Here is a 14,586-nt window from a genome sequence, read left to right on the forward strand (position 1 = left end):
TGCCACAGCGAGTCGATATATTCAAGGGGTATCTCAACAGGTCATGAAAGGAAATGGAACGAAAGAATAAACTAGAAAGTAAAGGCAAAGTTCAAATGTTAGACTTAGACCTGTAATATCATAAGACATGAAGCAGACGAAGCCCAAAAGCTCAAACTTGTCCACAGGCATGCCGCAACTAGTTGGAAATTCCAATGGAATTATTAGTCGCCATTCGCGGGGGGTCTGGGGCTATTGCTGTTGAAGTAGCTCTCGTCTATCTTCAAGATCCATTCCACCTTCTGTGCCTCAGTACGAGTGGCAAAGAGGAAAGTGTTCTGGGTTCCATAGACTGCAAACACATTCGGCCGTCCCTTAGCGGACAGCGAGCGGTCGGATCCAGCTCCTGAACCGTCTAGTAGTCTTGCAAAGTCGGGCGCATGGTCGACACGCGCATTACGGAGGTTGATGGCGTTGATCTCGTCTCCCTCTGGGACCGAGTAAATGTGGAGGTACGGCCGGCGGAGCTCCACGAAACGACGCACCCAAACATTGTTGGAATCATCGGGTGTAAGCACGTATCCCGTTTTTAAGGCATCGGGGGCCTTAGGAAGAGTTTGAATGGTGGCTATGAAGCGAGGCTTGAGGGAAAGTTTGTCAGAGAGGCCGTTGGTATCCGAACTTTTTATGTGCGCTGCTCCGTCTGAAGGGGGTTCGGTATTAGTCCGGACGAGGATCGCCTCTGTTGGATCCTGCTTGAGCGACCACAGATCAAGATACTTTCGTAGAAGTTTAGATTTGCGTTCATTGAGATCTGAGCCACGCATTGGAGTTGATCTTCCACTCCGAGCCAGCGATGGATTGAGGCAACCCGCGCTGAGAGCGCCTCGGGCAGCATGGAGCTCTGCAGTACGCTGTCGGCGCTTCCGGTTGGCAATGTAGTCTCGTACCAAAGAGACTTTTCGAGGAGCCCAAGCATTCAAAAGTTCCTCACCCTTCACATAGTCGTTTTGGGTGTTCATCCGCCACAGATCAGCAGCACGCTTAGCTGAAATGGGCCGAATAACCAACGAATACATGCGAGTCGTCGAGTGCACAACACGAATCGAGTTCCAGAATTGCTTGAACATGGACTGCTGGCGGACATATGTACGGCCTTGGATTTGAATTGTCTGATCTGCCTCGAAAACAACCGGGTTCTGTAAGCGACTGGATACAAGATCCCAACGGACGGTCACTTGGACCCGGTACTTTTCTGCCGTCACTCGGTCAAGCAACAGAGACCCATGTAAACTTGAGTCCCATTGGCCGACAATTGTCACATGAGAGGTTCCGTCGGCATTATCCCTAACCGTTGGTTCTTGAACAAATTTCAAGGGGACATCCGGAGTCTGGAAGTCCTGATCTGGAATCTTGCCCCAGGGATCGAGGAGGCGGACAGAACCAACGCGGATGTTGTTGATGTTATCCCACGGAAGACTTTCCGTTGAGCTGTACGTGATGTTGACCGAGATGCGGCGCTGCAGTCCTTGATGAAGCTGGGACGTACCAGAATCGAGACTGCTGCTCTGAACAACCTCCACGGGGAGGTATTCACCAGATTCTGCCATTTCGAGTATTTGAATTCTTGCAAATACATCATGACGTTCCTCGGAGTAAAATTCCGATTCCGCGATTCGAGGAGCAGTTCGTTTCTGCGGTGAAGGCTCCGCTGAGTCACGCATATCATCCCAACTAAGAAGCTTGTCGAGATGAACAGACGTCACACCAGCATAAACACAGACCTTCAATGCGGCCGTCCGTGGACTTGACAGCGGCAAGCTCATGCTGTGTACACTTTCAAACCGAACCGGACCGTCCTCAAACCCTTTGATCATTTGAGTTGTAGTCGCACCTCCTTCCTCTGAGATACCTGGAACAAATAACTGCGCATGTACATCAGAGCCTTCCCATTCTGCGAACCCAATCATGTCCCGCATGACAACATTAAATTTCAGGGTTGAAGAGGGCGCCTGCGCAGAGGATGGCTCGAGGGAGAGACGGATGATTCCGATGACACTCTGGGTATATGGTGAGGTTATCTCAACGGAAAAGTCTTGAACTCGGGTTTCAAAAACAGCTGTTAAGGGGATATCGGCATCTCCGATAAGAGAATACTGGGGCGAGCAAGGTTCAGAGAATGGATTATCGAGTTTAAAGTGTTGAATGTAATCGGGGCGGTCGATGTATTGGTGCAATTGCCGCATAGCCTGGACACGATGCTGGAGCTTTTCAATTGACCACAAGTGAATCACGCATTGCTTGAAATCGATGACTCTAACACCGACACAAGGCTTCTTGGCCTCATCAAGCAGGATATCTTCATCGCCGGAAATTCCATTCAGGACGAGATCATACGACGATTCCATGTTATGGCCATGATCGATAATGGCGAACTGGAAGACCACATGTTTATCCATGATATGGCTCATGATCTGAGCTTCTTTCAGAAGGGAGGCATGTTGCAAAATCTTCTCGGCCATGCGGACATAATTTCGCTGCGACCAGTGCTTGTACACTGAGCGCGCGATCTCAAGTTCACGCTCATCCAACTTGGCAAAGCCATTTTCGAAGATTTGAGGAACCGGCTTGCCCATATCTCGGATATGGGTTTCAAACGTCTCCTTTTGTTTGCGCAATTGCTCTTCAAACTCCTCCTTAGCTGTCCGCAGTGCGTACTCCATTCGCTCTTTCTCAGTGCGTAGCTCCGGTGAGTTTGGATCAGACGAAGCCTCCACGGTTTTGAGTTTTTCTTGGAACTCTTCCTTGCGGCGATCTAGCTGCCGCTGCATATCTTGACGAGCCTGATTGAGTGATGCGATGCCATTAGCATCATCATCGTCATTTTGCCGGGGGGTGCTTGGCATGGTTATAGCGGTGTCTAAGGAATAGTTGTCGAGGGTCCCGTTAGACATGTATTTGTCCCGAATCGGGTAGGAACTGATGGAGTCGGAGTCTTCTTCTTCCGGAAGTCCACGTCGTCCAGCTCTAACCTTCTGTACATCCTCCAACAGTGTATCCAATTCATCATCAGGCAAACTGGAGATCTGATCAGGTCCAACCATAGCACTGACAGCTTCTCTGCGTGCGAGGAACCAGTCTGACTCACGACTACGCTGTGAAGGCATGGGTGAATCTGCCCTAGTTGAATCGCCATCAATTTCAGATCCAGCCTTGCTCAGATTTCGATCATGTGTTTTGTTCGGCGCTGGCGACCCAAGCTGGCTTGTAGTGACCGAATGCCGGAGTAAGCTCTGCTCGACCCGTTCGGCTCTGGCCTCTTGGGGATGGTTGAAACGGAAAATATGAAAATCGCCAAGGATGATTCGGAAACCACTCTTGAGTCGTGTGGGCTTGTTCACCCGCATGCCGTTCACCATGATGGCGGCACCTTCGGCAGGTACAATGGTCACAACATTATCCGCATTCTCAAAAGTGCAGTGCTTCTCGAGGATCTTAGATCCATTCAATCGGATCTCGACGGTTTGGTTTTGATCCATATGACCAACGGTGGTGGTGCCAGGTTTGATGTTGTAGACCAAACATTCCGCAAGAAGTGGATCATCGCTAAGGTTAACCAAATGGGGCATTTTCTTTGGTGTGCTCATCCCAATGAAGCCCTTTTCGATGTTAATTCCCAACTCCTCCAAAGCTGCTTCACGCTCCTTGTGGATAAGCTCTGTATTCTGTAGCTTCTCTTCCCAGGTCTGGTTCAGGTCTTTGTAAAGCTTCTCACTCTGATTGAGCTGTTCTACGATCTCCGCTTTGCTGACCTGGGTGACACTTCCGTCTGGCTGTTGGATGGAGACCATCTGTTTCTCCAACGGAGTATCCGGGGGATAGTACTCCTGGGGAACACCACCTATAGCACCACCTGCTCCTCCCGGTCCAACTCCGCCTCCAAGTTTCGATCGGAGCTGTGCCAGCTCCTCCTTAAGTTCGCGAATCATGCGTGCATTTGGATCTTCGTTCACAACAGCATGGTTCTTGATGCGTTTCGCGGAGTCAGCGTATCGCAAAGTACCAAGGGTTTCGTCAAAGTTAATATCTGCAGGAGAAATTGCTGCAATCATGGAGGTCATGGAATTTCCACCCAGGGAATCTTTCAGCAACCATGTCAGAATTGAATCACGATATGGTACCATGGATGCATTTTTCTTCTTTCCGGCCGAAGTCTTGCCAGCAGAGACATCAGCGAGTGCAGCAATGACACGACCAAGCGTTGACAATGAGCGATTGATCTCCGCACCCTCCTTCAATCGTGCGCCAGTGGCTCCAGTCGAATTGGCTCTTTCTGAACCAGCCAAATCAACCAAACTGATTTTCGACACCTTCTCGGTATCCATTGAAGTCTCTTCATCGTGTTTCTTTTGTGTTAGGGTCAGGGTGAAAACGGCATGTGATCGACTTGAGGTTTCGTTCATGTTAGTCGCGGCAACCGTTCGAGCTTTGTTACCCTCGTCCATCAGATTCTCGATTTCTTCGAAAGATCCGACGACAAGTTTGGCCAGATCCTCGACATAAGGACCCGTTGATGGATGCTCACGAACTTTCAGGTTGCCTTTATTTGACGGGTTGAGCAAATCGCGTACCCGCTCGTTGTAGATTTCAAGGTATGACACCTCAACGGTGCAATTTAAAGACTTGTCCGCCTGGATCGCAGTTATCCGCTCGAACATCGACTGGCAAATCCGTGGAATAACACCGTATTCTTTGCCATAACCCATCATCGAGTATGATTTACCCGAACCGGTCTGGCCATAGGCGAAAATACAATTGTTGTAACCCCCAAAAGCATTGTCCAGAAGCGGAGAACCCAGATCGTCGAAGAGGTCATTTTGATCGGCGAAGTTTGACGATTTCTTATCAAAGGACCAATATGATCTGTCAAAGGCGAACACCTTGTTCCCTTCAACAGCACCCTTCCCACCTTTCCGTGATTTTTCCTCTGCGCCAGGTGGAGGAGTGAGCACGGTCTGGTTTCCTTTCATAGACACGATACATTTTGCGCCTCGCTCGATCTCTGCCAAAATACAGACACGGTTAGCCCCAGGTCCAAGGGAGACCCCTCCCTCGATATCCACTTACCTCGACTATTGAAAGGCCGCACCCGCACCACCACCTTAATATTTCCACCGCCGCCTGGAGCCATCTTTGCTCTCTAACCCATGCACGGGGGGTATTCGTCAACAATGGACGTGTATGAAAACCGGAGTCCGGACGTGGGATGCAAGTGGTGACAGGGGTACACCGATGCGCAAACTCCGCAAGGAGCGCGGCTTGAAGGTCTGTCGCAGGGGAATAGGCGCTAAATTAGGTGTGGCTAAATCGCTTGTGATTGTTCGGGAATGGTTCGTAGCGTTATTCAAAACCGTTGTCAACAAAGACGTCATGTATCGGTCCAATATTTATGTTGCGCGTCTGCGTTGTTTTTTTTGTGGGGGAGGTTTGCCGACGTGCGGGGAGCCTGGATCTTGCAGTGTTGGAAGTTAGCCACCGAGAGAAACCAGCCACAGAGTCGGTTTTCTCGAGGCACAAAGCAAAACAAAATGCGATTGTGGTCGAGTCAACAAACGATGCGGAAAAGCCACTTTGGTCCGGGGGGTGATGCTGAGTAAGCGCTCCACCGCCACCCATGGGACTGTAAGGGGTTGAAGTCTTAGTTTCTTGTATATTGAAGGGGCTTGTAGATATGTTGCTACTTCTTGAATAATTCTCCTCTACGTTATTAGCGACTGCGATTGCTACTCTTTTGATCACACTTTAGCCCAATCACATATATACTACTCCGTACCTCATAACTACTTCTTTGGCTCATGTTTATATCGACGTGGACGAGAATAGAGTTATCAAGAGGACCGCGCCATGTTTGAATCCGAGTTTTCTTCTATAACTTCCATGGATCTAAGGCATCCATGGATGACCTCACTATGTACAGTCCTAGTTACTGGATTCATCTTGTCAGATAATTCTGCATCTGCTTTCGGATTCCCCCATCAATCACCTCATTTCACAACAAGATGGGTATTATATTCTCATCGGACTTGGATTACTGGCGATCAGTCATAAGTAACCACGCTCAAATACTTGGCGAGCTACAGTCGTGGTGTGACAGATTAGAGAATGAAATCAAAGCGGTTAATACCAGGACATCCCAAGGCGACGACGCACAAAACACGGAATCGAGCGCAGATGTCCAATCTCTTTCGAGAAGGTTGATGATGTTAACTCGGAGAACTATCGCTTGCGCGCGGATATTGCCGCTCTTTCTACACTAATCGATCAGAGTAGTGCAGAGCTCAGTCACTGGAAAGCAGAAGTTGAAGCTATACCTGCGAATTTTCATGATATCCTCAGCGCGGAGGTCAATACTATGAACACGAAATATCACGCCCTTTCTACAAAGGTTGGCAATGGGTTCAACAACAGTACACCAGCTATTAACCAGGGGCTTGCTATTGGGCTACCTCTGGGCCTCGGCATTCCTTTAACTATAGCTGTGGTTTTCTTGTGTGTCATGTGGATTCGCCGCAGGTATGATTCACACGGACTCTCGCCTGATAGAAACTATTAACACGCCATATTCTACTAGATATGCCTATATACCGCTGCACATGAATAGCGAGGACGAGGAAGCTCATAACTATACCAAAGTACCCAAGAAGACACGGCATAGTAAGGGCTCCGCGACTACAAGTGACCTAGTTTATATTCTGGCTAACAAACTTTTCATCAGAAAACCTCCCCAGGAAGCTCTGCGATCTTTTTGAAGCCCTTGGTTTTGAAACGGGACAGGTTTTCCAGGAGGTCTATGTCATGCACAACACACCCAACAAGTGACGCTATCACTACACATGATGAATATGCTCAGAACGAAAGGTATCAATGAGTACCTGGGTTATGAGGATCATGTTAAAGTTTGAATTTAAGGAGCTATTGCTTGGTTGCCTAGTCATCTAGCTTGATCTCTCCATGGATATAAATCCGCTTGCTTCTTGCCGAGAATTACTACGATCTTACCTTCAATATATTCTGTGTTGAGATCTTGCGTCCTTTGATTTTTATGAAAAATAATAGTGTGATAAGTATACAGCTACGTGACCTTGGCCAGATACTACTAGGGCCATACCGTAATCGTTCGATCATGGACGTTCCAGGACATAAGCTTGTATCCCAATTCGGACGCAACCTTGTTCTGTACATTGAGAGGCGATATCATCAAATCTTCCTTTTTCTTCTCAGCTTGATCACGCATACTATTCTTCTTCTTGGTCATATTAAAATTACGCTGACATACTGCCGTAAATTGAGTCAAATCGAAATATTTAGAACACTGCTTTCATCCAAAACTAGCCAGTGTTCTTACGAGTCCCAAAAGATAATAAACGAAGGCCTAGCTTTTGGCCTTGCGGTTGGGCTAGGATTACCTCTCACCATCGCGGTAATAGTAATAGCTATAATCTATAGCCATCGCAGGTCGATGTCTACACTTGTCTTTTACATGAAGGTTACTGACAATATCTGGTTATTTAGACACCCAACATTGCCCAAGCCTGATGTTTCCACCGTTCAGACTACAAAAAAACTGGCTAAATCTATACCGCGAGACCCGTCCACGTATCTAACCACCCTCCCATGCTGATTTTATATATATCATGCTGACAAAAGCATTGCAGTTTCCCTTACCGAGAAGATCCGCAGTATCTTCGAGACGCTGGGGTTGGTCAGGAAGCCAGTAATCCAGGTCTATGTGATGGAGAATGGGGCCGAGGTTTCGAAGTGATACTATAGTAACAACAGTTGGACACTTTGCGGGTATGGAGTATGCGTGAGCGATGTTTGGCATTTTTGTAAAATTTGAAGCGGATGGCTTTTTGCTTTTTGATGTAACCACTAGCTCACTGTTGATATTCTTGTTGTGATCAGCGGTATACATTGTTAGGGCGTTGGTACTCTATATTTATTGCGTGTCAGTAAGCGAACAACTTTTGGTCTTGTTTTGATCTTGGCTACCATGCTATGTCTAGTATGATCTGAAACAGGCGTAGTTGTATGGAATAATCTGACCAGTCTAGATGAGGTCGAAGTCACAGAATGTCGAAGTCTCGGAATGATAGGGCGACAAAACTTCAGTGTATCTTGTAATTTCTTTATATAAGTGACTTACAAGATTTAATGTGACTAGCATTGGATTTAATGGAGAATAGCCAGCCTGTTGCTCAATAATGTTAGCCAATCTTGGTATTAATTACCATATCAATGGTTGTTGTGGTATGAAACTACTAGTTATATATATTTCCAAGGAATGCATGTTGCTATGACAGCAAAGCCACGAATATCGAAATCAGACAAAAACTAAGGACCCAACGGGATGCTCCGTACAGATGTCAATACTACATCAAGATATTACAGATGAAACCTTTGTACAAATTGAAAAACCCGAAGTTGAAGGTCCGAAGTGAAGCGGTCAAGCTTCTCACACGTGGGGTGTTTCATCCGGAGATCGGACCCATCCGTCTCTGCGAATCGGGATTATGGCTCACGCTGAATGGCCCATGTGAAGCTACTAAACTTGACTAGAATGCACGTGGAGATCAGCCGGGAGTATAGAAAGTAGTCTAAGAGGACTCCGTATAAGGATTGTGTTCAGATTATCTGGCAATTCAGCTTGAAAGGATTTATGGGCTATCCGAGACAAACGCGAGGTGGGGATCTTTCAGCCGATAAATCTACGGTGAGCAGAATTGTTGCGACCGCCAGTTTTAATGTTCAATAATAGTAACAAGTCCACTATAACGGTCTCCGTATATTGCATTTGTACAGGGTACCGCGGTAATTGGATTGTGCCATGAGCTCAGCTGGAACAAATCCTTCAATGCGCCAAGTGAGTACCTGGGAGACCTCGCGTTTCTCGAACATCAACAAGAGATACCTAGACCTTGTCAACTCACGCCAGATGGAGGCCTTGTATGCCGAGTAAGCCCGACAGTCCCGTCTGGAATACAATGTTGCCGCCCGGGGAGATGATTTCATTGCCGCCACCCAGATCTCATCACACTCCCGGTGCCATGAATATTAGATTGTATACGGAGTAATAAACCCTGCATTTTGTAATGCTCTTATTGTTCCGAAGTACATTGTATACGAGGAAGCCAGGGCCATGGATAGGATGGAACATTAAGTGGAGGAGACTTCCCCAAATAGGGTACACGGCCGAGGTACGCAGTTTCCACCATGTGTAGGAAAAAGCAAAGAAAAATATAGCACATCGTTTTAGGTATCTGAAGTGATAATCATAATAATCATGATAATCATGAGCCAAAGTCAAGCTGACGAAATAGGGCCAAAAAAGAAATGAGGCGATTATTAAAATGAGGCGAGTGATTGCGTGGGCAGACATGCAGCTGAAAGTGTATTCCTTCGTGTTTCAAGGGGAAAGTAAGAAAGAGAAAATGAGAAAGGGAAAGTAATATGGGAAAAGTGAGATATATAGAGATTAATCAATTAGATACATATAATAAATGAAGTTAAGAAAGGATGAAGTTCGAAGTCTACAGTACTAAAAAGTGTCTATCAAAGAGCGCGTCATAAGTCTCGGGTCACACACATGACGCTCGGGACAGCCGGATTTGTTTTGTTGTATTGTAATATAAATACGATTGGGGGCCAGTTAGGCAGCTATGAAGGCCAATGAACCAGTAATAATAGATAATTACCTGTAATCTAGTGTAATATCGCAGAAAAGGCGGCCTCAACAGCGGGGAGCAAGGCGGTCTCTCTATCGGCAGCCAGTCAATCTCCTACAAAACTGCCCCATCCGCCCTTTTTCCTCGCCTTTCTTCCCTCTGCCTCTTCTCGTTGGTTGCCCGCACTCTCCAGTTCATCCTCCAATCGCACAGTATCCCCCCCCTTTTACATCATTATTGGTGAAACCCTGCCTTGCATTAAGGTCATTCCTCTATTGGTCTTCGAGATATTCAAACTGGGGTAAGTTATACATTTCGATTTTTTGATATGCAATTGTACACACTGCTTTTTTACTGCCCTTTTGTTTTCGCTTGCTTTTCTTTGTTTGAATTCCATCTTGACATTCTTTCTGGGTAAATACATGTTCAAATTCCCCTTTGCCTATTTATTCCCTTTTATTACCCTGAACAAAAAAAAAACTACAATTGTATTCCTGGTGTACTGTGTTTGTACTGTTGTACTGCCCGGTTCTATAGCGGAACTGCCCGGCTTGACATCAGTGGCTCCCACAGAACCACCGCCCTCTCGTTGGCACGATTCCCTCGATCTCCCCCTCTCCCCCCTCTGGTCAAATCATCTTCTACCCTGGGATCCCTTGATTGCTTGGGATTGGAAAAGTCACCCTAACCCCCCCGGAGATTATCCATCTCCTTTCTGCCGTGCCTATTAAGGTAATTGCTAAGCTCTACCACGTTGCGCGCGCTGCTTATCTCGTGGCAAAACAACGCGTGCTAAACCAAAACACACCTCTTCACTGCAATTTACATATCCATGCTATTCCCTCATTGGCTCTTTCTATTTTACCTATGCCGCGTTTCATGTTTCTTTTCATCCAATCTGCACGCGTCACTAGCATTTACATCTCCCCTCGTGGATATCCAGTTGGATCTAACATTTCATTTAGTCGCGCAACGTGATTACTTAGATTTGGCTTTTAAACTACCCCAAATCTTCACTTTTTCTGCTCTGCAGAAGTCGATCGACAAGGTAGGTTCCCTGCAGCTCCAACTCCCGCCGTGCCAACGCATACATTCTCCCCTCCCAGCCATGACCGGTCTAACCCGCCCCGGATTCCCAAACCCCCTCCACTTCAACTTTCTGTATTGACAGCGCATTGGTTGTTGATCCATCGCAATGATTGGCCAAGATAAAATGCTAATGTTGGCCCCATAGTGTCGGTGCGTGGAGACTTGAAGGCGCATTCTGACATCAACGCCCAGGCGTTATCTGTCGCAAAGGCTGTCAGCACTGCCTGGATTCTACGCTGGACGTGACAGAGCATATCCCCTCAGAATTGCGTGAGGTAGTCTGCCGACCGTGCTTGAAATATACTGCGTAGTCTCCACACCTGCTATCATCAGGTCTGATTTGACTTGACAACGCATCAAGCCGACATCTAGTTGAAGTACCCCCCCAGCACCGCTGCACCACAGCCCAACCACGTTACACCCGACAGTGGGCGTAAACAATTTTGCACAAAAGAGCCAAAACCCTCCGCAAGCCATTTGAGATTATTCTCGACACACAAGAGGTTGAAGTTTCGGTTGACGAAACACAACTGGCTCGCGCCTACAATTTAAGGTACGTGCCTGGTCCCTGTTGTGTTCTTTTGGTTCCCCATACCCCCACCCCGCCAATCCAGTGACCGCTCGGCGATGCGCTCTGCTGACGCGAATCCCCGAACCTGCAGACTATTTGTCGAATCATCGGTCGCCTACCCTAGTACTTGTGGTGACTCTGTCCCTCATTGCGCGCGCTCTACGATTTCTACCAAACAGACGTCGCCATCGCCTTTGACACATTTAGACTTACCATCACAAAGCAATCCTTTGGTCTGATTGGTGATCTCTAGATTTAAGTCGTCACTTCCGAGATCCACCAAAGCGGCGCGCCCTGTAGTGTGACGAGATCCACTATAACTCGCCAATATGGAGTACCCTCCTCAATATCAACAAGCCCATGGGCAACATCCACATGCTCCATCTCACATCCCCGGTCCTTATCAAACCGGTCCACCAAACGCCGGCGCCCCTGTCGGATCTATGGCCTCACCTACCAATGCTCAGGCACCCATCCAACCTCACTCAAGCCACCAAACCTCTCCGATCGTTCCGTCGCAACCTCATTATCAACAGACGCAGAATGGACCCGGAGCTGTTCACCAACAAATGAACTTTCCCCAAGGCTATGGTGTCCCCGCACCCATGGCTCAAAGTTACGGCATCTCGCCAACGCAGGCTGCCGCGATGGCTACAGCAGCTGCATCTGGACAATTCTACCCTCTTCACCAGGAATCCATGGCCAACCAGATGCCTCAGGGTTCCCGAGCCTCGCCGCGCATGGCAAGCATGCAAATGAAGCAGGACCGTGACCCCAGATCCCCACCGCAGATGCAAAACCAGATGCCCCCGATGGGATCGCAGGTTCAGATGCCCCCAAACCAGCAACTCTCTCAACGTCGCATGAGCCATGTCGGTAGCCCTAATGTACAGAGTGCGCAGCCTGTCATGAGCCATGTCGGCCGGGCCCCTATCGCTGCACCACTCCCCCAGGCTCCCGTACAACAGAACCAGCCCTCACCTGACATGGTACCTGGCGGCAACCAAGAAGAGTCGCCCCTGTATGTGAATGCCAAGCAGTTCCACAGAATTTTGAAGCGTCGCGTAGCGCGACAGAAGCTGGAGGAGCAGCTACGCTTGACATCCAAGGGTCGCAAGCCTTATCTGCACGAGTCACGACACAACCACGCCATGCGAAGACCGCGTGGACCCGGTGGACGGTTCCTGACTGCAGATGAAGTGGCCGCTATGGAGAAGCGAGAAGAGGTGACGGGTCAGCCTGTTACCTTTGAGGATCTCAGCAAGCCATTGCCAACCGAAAATGGAGGCGGGCAGAAGCGCAAGTCAAGTGAAATCCATGGCGATGGCGTGAACTCTTCTAAGAAAACGAAGGTCAACGCTAGCGCCGATGGAAGCGAGGGGGAGTCCGCCGAGCCCTCGGATGAGGACGGCTGATCTTCCTCATCTTCATTTGTTTCACCTTGAAGACTGTAAACATTACACGTCTTGATAGGTTGGCTTGCGGTATTGAATTTTCTTTGTTTTTCTTTTGTCGTCACGGCTTTATGGATGGACGTCTTGGACCTTTTCTCTAGCGAGCGATGCGTATGGATCCCCCCTTTCTATGCTCTATGCCCCATTTTGATGTGCTTTTGTCTGATATGCTTTGGTCTCATGTGGTTTTGTGTGATGTGTTTTCGTTTTGATCTATTTTACCCCCATTTGCCCCTGATGTCTGTTTATATTTACTACGCTGGGATGATTTATTTCTTCTTCATTTCCCCTCTTGCCTATTTATCTCCTCCTTCCTCTTTCTCAATGGTGGCTCCCTCAGTTCGAGGGAGAAACCTTGTACAAGAATGGCCATTTCAAGCATCTACACTTTTACCCCGGTGAAAGTGATATGTGAGACTGGAGAGATAGCATGCTCTGCTTTACTCTGCTCGAAATTGTCTTGCCTGCTGGCCCTCATATCACATGTAGGGTCTTAAGGGCATCTGGTTGTGCTTGATATGCCACCTTATAATCCTCGGCAGTTAGCAATCGGCTATATATTCGATCTTCGGATGTGATATCTCCATCCTTCTCCATGGTTCCACCTTTATGTTTCTATTATGAATATGCTTATGGCAGTCTCTTTCATATTCTCCCATTTTCCCCATTACATCCCCATTTCCTACATCTTTCCTCCTTTCATTCTGTTTCGGTGTCTCGTGTTGCGGGTTTATGGGTCTCCGGCTGGGAATTTTAGAGAGGGTCTCCATCACTGGAAAAACAGATCGGGATATCGGTTTTCGAAAGACTGGTTTGTGTTATGAATATTATTTGAATTTTAGTTCTGATGTTTTGTTTCTTTTCTTTTCTTTATTCCCCTTGGGTTGCTGTTGTTTCGGTTAGGGTCTGGCAAGGCGATGGAGGGCAAGGATGGGGATTGGATTGTAGATTTTGGAACTATGGATATATTCTGCAGATATTTATACTGTTGTCTTATCTTGATCTTGATCTGTATCAGTAGTCTTTGACCGTGATGTAGGATTTCAGAGATTCTCGTCTCTCTATGGCAAATAAGGAGAAATTTTGTAGCAAGCTACGAGCGTACGTGTAGTCTATCTTGGCAGTGGAAATAAAATACATTGTTCATCACTGGCGCATATGTGCAACATATGGTGCTGAGTGGCCATGGGCATGTGGGTCGGGGAAACTAGAGGAACAAAGGAATATCAAACCTACGTAAGGAGCCTCCCCGTATCAGATTCATCAGGCGTTGTATAAACCTACAGATTTAGCGATTGCGATTGCCAAGCGACTTGATCAAGTTTGTATGATGTTGTTTCCTACCTCGCTAGCTGATGCTGATGCTCATTATATCCTTCTGGCTATTCTATGGTTACCATGATGACTTGCATATATTTATACAAGTTAGTTCTTCATATATCGGCAATTTCCCATAGGTAATGGCGACAAGTCCATTAGTCCTCAATTAGGAATATAGAAGATTGAGGGAATGTGATGCTTCGAATTTGGGCACTCAAAATGTCAAAAGCTATCTGGTAGAGCCTGTATGCCCTCGGGATCACATTGCAAAACGAAGGCCAAGGGGAGCGTGGAATAGGGGGGGCCGTGAGTTTATCAGAGCTTTCTGGTCTGACAAAATCTTGGTTTTGGCATGACAGGGGTTTCGAGAGATGAAGTATGTGACATAACGGCATGGATGGGATTGAGAGAGGAATAGATGGAAAAGGAGAACGATTGGACAAAAGGA

The 14,586-nt window shown here is 47.5% G+C and overlaps 3 protein-coding genes across 3 annotated transcripts; 2 read left to right on the plus strand and 1 right to left on the minus strand.

The window, feature by feature from the left end:
* Positions 1-203: 203 nt before the first annotated feature.
* On the minus strand, positions 204-5,170 carry PGRI_083370 (kinesin-3 motor protein uncA; the record flags this gene model as incomplete). The annotated part of the gene is made up of 2 exons (XM_040796051.1): positions 204-5,041; positions 5,107-5,170. The coding sequence occupies 2 exons, from the start codon at positions 5,168-5,170 to the stop codon at positions 204-206; spliced, it is 4,902 nt and encodes a 1,633-aa protein (XP_040650589.1).
* An 868-nt stretch (positions 5,171-6,038) lies between these two features.
* On the plus strand, positions 6,039-6,858 carry PGRI_083380 (uncharacterized protein; the record flags this gene model as incomplete). The annotated part of the gene is made up of 4 exons (XM_040796052.1): positions 6,039-6,124; positions 6,178-6,552; positions 6,611-6,693; positions 6,755-6,858. The coding sequence occupies 4 exons, from the start codon at positions 6,039-6,041 to the stop codon at positions 6,856-6,858; spliced, it is 648 nt and encodes a 215-aa protein (XP_040650590.1).
* A 4,835-nt stretch (positions 6,859-11,693) lies between these two features.
* Positions 11,694-12,779, plus strand: hapB (CCAAT-binding transcription factor subunit HAPB; the record flags this gene model as incomplete). The annotated part of the gene is made up of 1 exon (XM_040796053.1): positions 11,694-12,779. One exon carries the CDS (start codon positions 11,694-11,696, stop codon positions 12,777-12,779), a length of 1,086 nt encoding a protein of 361 aa, XP_040650591.1.
* Positions 12,780-14,586: the final 1,807 nt, after the last annotated feature.

The sequence above is a fragment of the Penicillium griseofulvum genome (assembly GCF_001561935.1).
Source record: "Penicillium griseofulvum strain PG3 chromosome Unknown contig_10, whole genome shotgun sequence".
NCBI classification, from domain to species: domain Eukaryota; kingdom Fungi; phylum Ascomycota; class Eurotiomycetes; order Eurotiales; family Aspergillaceae; genus Penicillium; species Penicillium griseofulvum.